The sequence below is a fragment of the Ochotona princeps genome, chromosome 17, assembly GCF_030435755.1.
Source record: "Ochotona princeps isolate mOchPri1 chromosome 17, mOchPri1.hap1, whole genome shotgun sequence".
In the NCBI taxonomy this organism is placed as follows: domain Eukaryota; kingdom Metazoa; phylum Chordata; class Mammalia; order Lagomorpha; family Ochotonidae; genus Ochotona; species Ochotona princeps.
This window is the reverse complement of record NC_080848.1, coordinates 21,021,203-21,032,323: the sequence shown is the minus strand read 5'-3', so window position 1 is coordinate 21,032,323 and position 11,121 is coordinate 21,021,203. Positions and strand designations below refer to the sequence as shown.

General features: G+C 57.5%; 1 protein-coding gene and 1 long non-coding RNA gene across 2 annotated transcripts; both read right to left on the bottom strand.

Moving 5' to 3' along the window:
- Positions 1-2,833: 2,833 nt before the first annotated feature.
- LOC131482405 (uncharacterized) lies at positions 2,834-4,343 on the bottom strand. The gene is made up of 3 exons (XR_009246968.1): positions 4,222-4,343; positions 3,462-3,646; positions 2,834-3,016 (listed from the first exon to the last, which is right to left on the bottom strand). It is a non-coding gene; the product is annotated as an uncharacterized LOC131482405 (long non-coding RNA).
- Positions 4,344-6,016: 1,673 nt separating this feature from the next.
- Positions 6,017-10,328, bottom strand: DLX4 (distal-less homeobox 4). The gene is made up of 3 exons (XM_004591069.2): positions 9,816-10,328; positions 6,542-6,741; positions 6,017-6,283 (listed from the first exon to the last, which is right to left on the bottom strand). Exons 1-3 carry the CDS (start codon positions 10,099-10,101, stop codon positions 6,035-6,037), a joined length of 735 nt encoding a protein of 244 aa, XP_004591126.2. The 5' UTR covers positions 10,102-10,328; the 3' UTR covers positions 6,017-6,034.
- Positions 10,329-11,121: the final 793 nt, after the last annotated feature.

Here is an 11,121-nt window from a genome sequence, read left to right as displayed (position 1 = left end):
TCCCTGGCAGCTGCTCACCCAGGGAACAGCTCCCAGACACAGAGGTGAGTGAGTCAGGAGAAATAGAACAGTAAGATCTGTTCCCCGCAATGCGCTTGCCGGCACATGGGGATGCCAGTGTATTCCTTGTGAAATTTTTAATTAATTAATTTAATTGAAAGGGAGGAAGAGAGAGAGAAAATCTTCCATGCTCTGGTTCGCTCCTAAAGCCAGGAGCCACGAACTTGGTGCAGTTCTTCCAGGTGGGACGCTGCCTGCCACCTCCCAGGGTGTGAATGAAGAGAAAGGTGGGACTTGAACCCAGGCACTCCCACGTAGGGTGCAGCCTCCCAAGCAGTGTCTTTTTTTTTAAGTTTTTATTTTTTTTTTATTGCAAAGTCAGATATACAGAGAGGAGGAGAGACAGAGAGGAAGACCTTCTATCCAATGATTCACTCCCCAAGTGACCACAACAACCGGTGCTGTGCTGATCAGAAGCCAGGAGCCAAGAACTTCCTCCAGGTTTCCCACGTGGGTGCATGGTCCCAAGGCTTTGGGTCATCCTCGACTGCTTTTCCAAGTCACAAGCAGGGAGCTGGATGGGAAATGGAGCTGCCGGGACTAGAACCGGCGCCCATATGGGATCCTGGTGTGTTCAAGGCGAGGGCTTTAGCTGCTAGTCCATTGCACCGGGTCCCCAAGCAGTATCTTTACTGCTGCGCCAAACTCCCCACCCCCTAATGTGTGTGTGCCTGTGTGTGCCTCTGTGTCTGTCTTGACTAAAGTACCTAACCAGCTCCTTGTTGAGCATGGAAGCCCAGCGCATTGTCCATGTATTGTGTGCCCACAGCATGTGTGTGTGTGTGTGTGTGGTGCTGCAAGCCTGTGCTGTGTGTTTGGCTCTGGCATGGCTGGGGTGCACAGTAGGGGTGGGGCTGCATACTGAGCTGTATCTCTCTCTCTTTTTAGATTTTATGTGTTTTTATCGGAAAGTCAGATTATACAGAGAGGAGGAGATACAAAGAGGAAGATCTTTCGTCCACTGATTCATTCCCCAAGTAGCCGCAACAACCAGAGCTGAGCCAGTCCGAAGCCAGGAGCTTCTTCCAGGTATCCCACACAGGTGCAGAGTCCCAAGGCTTTGGACTATCCTCCTCTGCTTTCCCAGGTCACAGGTAGGGATCTGGATGGGAAGTGGAGGAGCCAGGACATGGCACCCATATGGGATCATGGCATGTGTAAGGTGAGGATTTTAGCCACTGAGCCATGATGCTGGGCCTTCTGTATCTCCTTTTTAGCTAATCTAAGCTAGCCAGGAAAGACAGAAGGGGTGGCTTGGTGAGATCACCTGGGCAGGGTGGGTGGGAAAAAAGAACTGGAAGACCCCTCCCTTTCACCCCTTTTGGAATGAGAAGAGCCAGGATAGAAGAAGGGCAAGAAGGGAAGAGAAATGTTTTGGGCCAGGGACCTTTCCTCTTTGACCACCATTTAAAAAAAAAAAATCTGTTTGAAAAGCAGAATGATTGAGAGAGAATCTTCCACCTGCTAGTTCACTTCCCCAAATGGCCAAAAGAGCTGAAGCCAGAAGCCAGCAACTTCATCTTCATCCAACTCCATCTTCCCTTGCCTCCCTGGGGCTTGAACAGGGAACTAAATTGGAAGTGGAGCACCCAGGCCTGAAAGCTATGCTCAGATATGGGATGCAGGCAGTTGCAAGCATTAGCTAAGAACACGGTGCCACAAGGTTTGCCCCGTTTGAAATATTTCTCATCTGAAGCAGGGGTTCCTTTACCTGGGAGTCCCCAATCCCTTTGAAAGACAGTTGCTTTGTGGGCCGGTGTGGCATGAGGTGGTCTTTGAGAGGCCTGAAGCATGTCCCCAGCTGCTGCCCTCAGCTCCTGCCTCCAAGCTTTTTCCTCTTTGGCCTTTCAGCTCCATTTCTACCCCTTCCTGTTTCCTCCCAGGCCCCTAAAGGCCTGGCAAGGAAAGGGTTACCTCCCAGGATAGGGCAGAAAACACCTGTGCGACATCCACGGGAAGCCAGAGGTCCCATGCCCCTTATCTCCACCCTAGGACCAAAGCCAGGAGGGTAGTGCCCTGCCACCCTGGGGGAATGGTGGACAGAGCCAGGCTGGTGAGAGGAGAGAAGGAGAGGACGCAGTCTCCTCTGCTCTTGGGAAGCAGGAAGTCACTGTCATCCTCTTCTAGCTTCCCTTCCCCATCCCTCCTAAATTCTGGGGAAGTCCTTGATCTCTGAGGCCCCGTCTACACAGGCCTCAGCTACCCGGATAACATTCCATTGACTCTGGATTCAATCCCAGGGGCAAGTCCGGGCATCCGAACTCCAGTGAGCTTTAGAGCTGAGTAATCAGCTGCTGTGGCTAGGCAGACATTTTGTTGGAACCACCAGCTACCCACCCCCCACCCAGCAGCGGATCTGGGGTGGGAGGAGGGGTGGAGGGACCTCTGTCACTCCAGTGTCTTCCCCCCACCAACTTCTCACTGTCTCCCTCTTCCCACCTGCAAGTAATTTGGCCAATAGGAGGGCAGTTAAGATTGCAGCTCACCGGGTCCCTCCAGAACTGCCCGCACTGGGGGAGGAGGGGGTCGCCCGTCTCCCCCAGACCCCGGGTGCCCTTTCCTCTTTGCGGCAGCAAATTATTTGTAATTATCTCACATTGAAAGCCTTCAGGAGCTGCTTCCAAAATTGCTTTAATTGAATTAATTGAATCTCATTTTGCTGGGGGAACAAATGGGGAGAGGGTCTTAAAATAGCCCCTGGGAGAGGGGAGGCGAGCGACCCAGCAGAAAGGGATATCCCATATCCTTTTCCCATCCTTTTCCCAGTGGCTGACAGCAGTCCTGGATGTTCTCCGAAGCAAGTCCCTGCTTTCTGGCCTCGGCTGAGTCCCTTTGCGTCCGGTGGGGATTGGGGCATGCGAAGTTCCGCCTCCGCCTCCGGAGGCAAGTCTGCAGAGGCGCCAGGTGACTGGATGGACGACAGTAAGGATCACCTCCGCTGTAACCCCTCCCCTCCCTGGTCATCAAAACAGCAGTCGATTCGCCATCTACTCAGCATGTCCCAGGCACCGTCAAGCATGTTACTAGCGCTATCTCATTTCATCATCACAGCCACTCCGCAAAGCGAATGCTCTTAGGATTAAAGGGCGGGAAATGAAGACCCAGAGAGAGGTCAAGTAACCTGCCAGGAGTCACAGAGCTGGCTGGGCACTCCAGGCATCTAAGCCCCTGTTGTTCTTAACTTCTGGGTCTTGTTCCCTCTTCCCCCTGTGGACCCTATTTTCCTAACAGGGCTTCCTCTGGGTTACCGGGCTCCTTCTCTACTTGGGCTCCAAGCTGGTCACCACCGCCCTCCCCAGGGATCCTGGGGGAGCTGGCTCAGCTTCCAGGTGACAAGGGAGATTCCCGTTTCCCCAAGAAAGGGTAATGGGGGTGAGACACCCTCCCCATCCCACACCCACCATCAGTTCTGCTGGCCTCTGGCGGGCAGAGTAATTACACTCCTTGTGCTACGCAACTTTACAACCTGGGCTGTTGTTTTAACGATGCGACTCGTGTTGGGCTGTCCAATTAATCTCGCCTTTGGAGGCTTTCCGAGATGGGCGGTAGATCTTATCTCTGGGCTGTGGAAAGGGGAGTGTGCGACCTGCAGAGGGAGGGAACAGCTGCCTTCAGGGCCTGTGGCCTCAGCAGAGACCCAGAAGGGGAGCCTGGGCCCCAGCATCGTCTGCCAGCTGCTGCTGAAGATGGGGCAGAGGGACATAAGAGGCGTTGATGGGAAGGAAATTAAAGATGCTTCTCCTCTTGGTCCTCTCCTTCCTCTGGGGTTCCGGGATCCTGGCGTTGGTCCACTTCGTGCCATTTGCATCCCCAAGAGACTCTTCCTCTGGGTGTGTTTTGGGGAGTAGGGGGTGGTCACAGATCCAGAGGGACTGTGAGGGGGAACTGACTGCAGGGGTCCGAAGGTGGGGGGGCTTCCTTGAACATCACATCCCCTATGCCCTACATACAACCCAATTTCCCAACTTGGACTTCTGGCGGTGCCTGAGTGGGCTTTGTAGAGTGGGGCAGCCCCCACTTGCAATCCCAGGAACAGGTTTAGGCAGGAGGAGGGAAGCTGACTCCTGGGAGCTTTTTGCCTGGAATTGGAGCCCCTCCCCCACCGCCTGGGGCCAGGCTGAGCAGGATTCCCGGGATTATTCCCAGTCCTGGAGCTCCGACCTCCCCCAAAGCTCCCCTAGCCCCTGGGGTGCTGTCTGTGCGGTGGGCAGCTGTGGTCCTGTCCTGGCCGCACAGCCGTCTGCTCCTCTTCCTGGCTCCCGTTAGCCTGCGGCGGCTGCCTTGGTAACCCCAGAACTAACACAGAGCAGAGGCCACACAAACGTTAGCTAGATGGAGAATTCTGGTCCCTTCTTGGGTTTTCCTCCTTTTCTCTCCCTCCCCTCCCCTACTGCGGGGCTGAGGCCTTGCCTCCAGGTGGATGGAACTGGCTCACAGGCTCTGTGGGCCTGTCCTCTCCCCAAGGTGAGCAGAGTCTCTCCCTGGCTATGGGGAGGGGTGCCAACGCCTGGTTCCCTCCAGAACTAGGCTCCAGAGAGAATCTGCTGGCAAGGATCACCCAGGCCTTGGTCATTCCTAGTGTGAGTGTATGATAGCATGGACAATGCTAGATTCACAGAGCAAGGCAGCGGCCAAACCAGAATACAGCACCTCTTATTGCAGGCTCAGCGAGAGGACTAGTCTGTGTGAGAGGAAAGGAGACCCCTCCCTCCCAACTCCAACTAGCACTTCAGAGAAAGCAGGGGACAGACATACCTTGAATCCAGGGCCCAGGTTTTTGTATGGACTTTAATCTAGGGCAGCATGAGAGCTGGGGAGCTGGGGGTGGGATGCTAGTCAGGTAGGTTGTGTATTTGAGCAGTTCCCAGTGGGCGGACCCACACTGCTGGGCATCTGTGTTTACACCTGCAGTCACCTGGGAACCTGCTTGTCTTCAGTTCCCTTAAAATGAGACCCTCCTGGCATTCCAAATAGTATGCGCACAAAGGTGTGTCGTGTTGGGTGGGATAAGGGGAAATCTTTTTTTTTTAAAGATTTATTTGTTTAATTTGGAAATCAGAGTTACAGAGTAAGAGGGAAAGACAAAGAGAGATCTTGTATCTGGTGTTTCACTCTCCAGATGGCTGCAGTAGCCAGAGCTGGACTGATCTGAAGCCAGGAGCTTCTTCCAGGTCTCCCACATGAATGCAGGAGCCCAAGGCCTTGGACTATCCTCCACAGCTTTCTCAGGCCATTAGTGGGGAGCTGGATTGCAAGCACTGCAGCCAGGTCTAAAACTGGCACCCTAATGCGAAGCTGGTGCTGCAGGCAGAGCAATTAGTCTGTTGTGCCTTTACACTGGGCCCAAAATGGGCTCTTAATAAATAACTGACACATCCTAGACAGCTGAACTCAGCATCCACTCAAATGGGGAGAAGCACGTGTCATGGCCTGCAGGTCCACAAACTCTCCATTTCCCGGCATCCCACCTCCCTCAAGTTGGTGATTAGCTATCAGTGATGGGGGTTGTGAGCTGAACACCAGGAAAATCAGTAGGTGGGACCCGACAGCAAAAGATGAAGACTCCAAATACCCAGGGCACACACGGAGAAAAATACTTGGTTTCCTTTTGGTTTCATCCCAGGCTGGGTGGGGGGCGGTGAGGAGCTTCCCTTTCAGGAAGAGGCATTGGTGGCGGGATCTTGGGGAGGGGCAGAGTAAACTGCCAAGGCCTCTTGTCAGAACCCTTGTCAAGTTGGTGGGAAGATGTCTGGCATGGTAAGGGGTGGCCAGTGCTGAAGTCTTTGATTTAGCTGTTTGGGTTAGGGAGCCAGAATTCAATCCCACCCCTCTTCCTCCTCTAGTTCCTCCCCCTCTCTGCCCCCACCCTGAGAAAACCCATCTGTTGCTGGTTTCCTCCCAACCCAGAAGGGGTGCAGGTGGGCAGGGTCCTTGGCTTTGTAGGAGGCTGGGGGCGTGACCCACCTTTCCCAACTCACAGCATCTGGGGCAGAGTCAGGACATCTGAGGCATGATGCTGACACCAAGCTTCGAAGCTGTTGCCATAGCCACTGGCAGCAGTGGGCAGGGCTCCTGCCTTGGGCATATCCCAGAGGGATGGAAGAGGTGGGGAGCAGGGAGACAGGGAGGAGGGTCTCCCTGGGAAGTCTCCTTCTTGCCCACCAAAGTTCTGCTTCAAGAGTTTCTTGTATTTGGAACGTTTGTTCTGAAACCAGATCTTGACCTTGGGGGAGAAACGAGGAAAGAATTGGAGGTCAGGAGTGTGGGGGGCAGGATTCTAGGCCAAGGGAGTCCCCCAAGCTGAGTCCCCCACAGCCTTGGGAGTGCAGCTCCACCTGGTGTGCCCTCCTTCACCTGCTGTCCCTTTGCATTAACCCATATCCCCACCTGACAGTCAGCCCTCAATGCTCCCGGGAGGGGCCAGAGGACTCACTCACGCCCCGTGGGAATTAGGGTTAGTTCTGCAAGAATGGGACCCCACCTGGGTCTGTGTGAGGCCGAGCTGTGCCGCCAGCTGGGCCCTCTCGGGCAGCGCCAGGTACTGCGTGTGCTGAAAGTGCTGGTTCAGGTGCTGCAGCTGCAGACTCGAGTAGATGGTCCTGGGCTTGCGCAGTTTCTTGGCCTGCCGGCTCCTCTCCGAGGGCTCCAGGGAAGGGGGCGGCAGCGGTGGCTTCTCTGAGCCTGGGGGAGGGCACACTCAGCTGTGTGTGGGGACCTGCCCTTTTCCAGCCCCAACGTTCTGTGCACCAGGTGACACACACACTGGGCTTGCCCCAGGGAGCTCTCACTCCTGGGTGCTGAGTGTACCCAGGTACCCGCGGGGCACAAGGTCAAAGTTCAGTCAGTTCGAGGCACTCGCTAGGGGTGGGGCGGGGCCAGAGGCTCTACCGAGGAGGATTCCGCTGAGGTCTAGAGAGTGGAGGGGGAAGGGCATTCCAGGCTCCAGGACAGCAAACTCGGAGCTTAGAGGCCCCGGCTAGTGTCTTCGTGGCACCCTCCGGCTGCTAAAAGCGGAATGAGTCAGAAACGCACGGCTCAGCCTGCCTCCAGTGCCGGCATTGGAGCGTGGAAAGCGACCCCCAGGGCTTGCTGTGGCTTCCCCTGCTGGAACGGCCGGCCCTCCCCAGAGGCGTACCCTGTAGGAAAAGTGACCACCTCGCCCCTCCTCCAGGGCCAAGGTGGGCAGCAACTTCAGAAGGCGGTCTTGCGCTGCACTGCTAGAGTCCCCGCCTGCTGCCACCAGGGTCGGAGAGCTAGAGGCTAAGGTGAGGGTCGCCCACTGCAAGGCCACTGTGGAAGATCTGGTCTTTGTCTGCCTCGCTTTCCCAGACTCTGGGCTGTGGAATAGCCCCAAGTGGGAGTGCAGGCATGAGGATCCACTTTTCCCAGCCAATAGCGCCCACCTACACCACTCTATAGGACACCAAAGACTGTCTCAGGCAAACAGATATGGATAAAGTGGTGAAAATGACTGCCCAGTGGTGGGTTCAGGTCAAAGTGCACATGAGACAGGCCCTGCTGAAATTAGAGCACGCCCTGCCCCAGCGGCGCCCATACCACGACCCGGGTTCTTCCCCTTGTCGGCGGGTTCTCCCCATGCGGTCTCCCACCTTTGGCCAGCTGCAATCACCAGTGGCCTTCACCTCCCCCACATCCCTCACTAAGCCTCAGGTACTGTGGGCTTCTCAGGTCCACCCCCTTCGACCCCAGCCTCAACCAAACCACTGGGTTTCCCCTCCCACACACCCTCTCCCCTTCTTCGAACCCCACCTCTCTAAGGTCCCAATCAGGATATCACCCGTGCCTCTCTGGCTGTGCAGATGGCACCATAGGGGCAGACCCCTACTTCTGAACTCTGGAAGATCTCCCTCCCCCACGTCAGTCCCCTCCCCACAGCAACTGCCGGCCATTGCAGAGGTTGCAACAAGTCACAACTGGACCTGCCTGGCTGTGGTCTGGGAAACGCAACCCCAGGGCTTCCCTCCAGGCACCAGAGCTGCCTGGCTTGAGTTCTGCTCACTTGAAGCCAGACCTTTTCCTGAGGCCCAGGGTGGGCAAAAACAGGGGGTGAAAAACCCTGTCACATGCTGATCATTCACTGGAGCCAATCCTCCCCTCGCCTTCCAGCAAAGCAAACGCTGCAATCTGGTCTACAGCCAGCCGTGTGCTGTGTGCGCACCTGCTGTGCTTCGTTGGACCCGGGAAAATCTGCAGAGCAACTAATTTGCCACCTGGTCGTCCTTCCACTAAGCAAAGGGAAGGCAAGACACCAGCACACCCTGCCCACACCCAGATGTCTGATGGACAAGGCCATGTAGTCTCTGAGCCTCTACCTACACACACACACACACACACCGTATTCATCTACACCTAAGGGTAGACACCCCTTGGGTACAGATCCTCCTCATGGTTTCATCCCTCCTCCAAAAACTGCCTGTTCCCAAGCAGCCAGGGGAGACAGCCCCAGCTTAAATCCAAAATTCCTCTTTGCTGCTCTCAGGCAATGAAGTTGATTTGCAAGGGCCAGCAGTCTGGAAAACAGGTGTCGTCAAGCCTCCCCTGGCCCATCCCTGGGTACATACATCAAGGTTAGTTCCCTGATCCTAGAGGTGCCCCAGGCTGCGTTCATCTGTCACAGCGACCTGGGCTTGACTGTCACCAAGTCACCTGCTGGGTGTGCACCTAGGGAACAGAAAGCGGCCAAAGACAGCCTTGGGCACAGTGAGGTGCGGGGCTGGGGATGCAGGGTACCCGACTTCTTACACTGGAGCCAGCACAGATAGGTATAAAAAAGTTTGTGGGAAATGGAATAAAAGGATGCATTTCGCATGAACTTTATGGGGCACCACCGTGTGTGTATAAGGTGGCCGAACTCATTTAGTGTCTGGTAAGCTATCTGGAACCCGGTGCCAGGACCTCGAACCAGCTCCTTGAGTTCACTGGGACTTTCCACAGAGCACTGTTTCAGGAGTGCAAAATCTCTCTAGGCAGTGGGAATTAAGAGACCCGCACATCCCACCGCGATAAGGAGTGGGAATGGCAAGGTTCAGCTCCCTCCTCTGGGGAAGAGGTGGGCTGAGAGAGGTGGGCTGAGAGAGAACCGCCCTCCCAGCCTGTGGCTACTTTGTGAGAATAACGTGTGGTGGGCTCCTATGCCCCCCCAAATTCTGCCAGGCCCGCTCTCAGTCACGATGAAGTTCGGACTGCGGGACGCGGGTGGTGTGCGGTGAGGAAGCAGGTTTCCAGGCCCACGGCCCTTCAGCGGGGCCGCATTCCTCTCTTCATCAGGCTGTGGCTTGAGTCCTCCTCCCTAAAAGTCCCGAACGCCAAAAGGGGCAATGGAGAGGGGGCGGGGGAAAGCAGGACCGAGAGTCCCGCGAAGGGGCTTGGCGCCCACCCCCACATCTGGTTATTTTCAGTTTTCCGTTACTCGTTACTCGAAGGTACACACAGCCCGGATGCTCCGGGGGTGGGGCAGGGACCCTCCCCGCGCCGGGATTTCACGCCGCTACAAATCGAAACCAGGTTGGTTTTCAAAGGAGCCCTCGACCGGCTCGCCCCGCCCCTCCTGCTTCCCCACCTCCCCACTCCCACCCCGTCTCCCGCCTAGCCCTTCGCCCTGCCCCCACCGCGACTCCCGTGCCAGCGAGCAAGGTTTGAATCCCGCTAGCTGCGTCTGACCAGGCAAAGGCCAAGTTTGGGGGCAGGCAGGAGCGAGACCCCACAGGTGGGCGAGCTGCCGGGGTCTGTCTTACCTGCCTCCTGATCACGCGGGTGCTCGGCGGGGCCGCAGAGCGGCTGAGCGGGCGCCGCGGGCTGCAGGCAGGGAAGGTAGGAGTCTGCGGGGGTCGCCGGCCGGGGGCAGGGGTAAGACAGAAGGTTGCCATAGAGTCCGGAGTAGGACAAGTCGGGGGAGGCTGTGGTTGCGGGCGGGAAGCCAAGCGGGTAGGCAGCTGCCACCGACGACGGGAGGGGGGCGAGGTCCGGGAAGACGGTTTTGGAGGCGTCCCGGCCAGGGAGGGGGCAGGGCAAAGAGGTCATTGCGGCCGGAGCCGGAGTCCAGGGACCTAGGCCATGGCCCCAAACGTCGTTCGCTCCCTTCTCCAACTCGAGCCCGAATCTGGGGCGTAAGGCCGGACGAGCCCCCCACCCCCCGCCTCCGGCCAGCCGCCCCCACACTTCAGATCCCTGGGATCTGTCTGCACTTCTTTCAGCCGAGAGGACGCGCCCGGGAAAGGGGTGGGGGTACTCCCCATGATTTTCCCTCCCCCCCAAATTCGTGGGGCCCCCTCCTCTCCACCGAGTTGGGTTCCGCAGCCCCGACGGGGGCCCCGCCCACTCTGACTCCCTGGATTGGTTGCGGCTCGCGGTGACCTCACGGAGGCCCTGGTGCGGGGACCCGCCCCCCGGGGCAGCAGCTCTTGGTTGGGAAGAGGGAAAGGGACGGTGTGTCCGCTCCAGGCCCATTTATCTCGGGGTCTTCCAGAGCAGTGCTGTTGGTAACCTCTGTAATTAGGACGTGGGCTGGCCCAGGACTCCCCAGGGGCTAGGGGAGCTGCACAGTGAACGAGGCGCTACCGCCGCGAACTTGGCGTCTGTGCTCCTCCTCTCCCGGGTATCGGCGCGCTGGTCCTGGTGGCACCGCCACGAACCTGTCAGGGAGTCGCGGCCGCGGCCCGCGCCGGCGGCTTATTCAGCGCGTCGGAATGCGTCGCTGCCGAGCGCCGGCACTTTGTTGGTAAACAGACGCCAGGCTGGGAAGGTGCTGCCAGGCGCCCAGGCGGCCCCGCACGCGCGCGGCGCGCACGCCCCCGCGGGGCGCCCGGGGCCTGGCACGCCGCGACCGCCGCCACTGCGCCTCCTGCCCCCTCAGCTTCCGGCATGGTCCACCCTCTCGACCGGTGTGGTTGCGACACACCGTAGCTCCTACAGACCCCTGAGGCTGCGGGAGGGATCTGCTGTCTTGGCTTTTGCGCCTCTCCTGGTGCCGCAGAGGGCAGGAACCTAGCGTGAACTTGAACAAAACTCGGCAAGGAGAGATGAGCATAGATGATGGCTCAT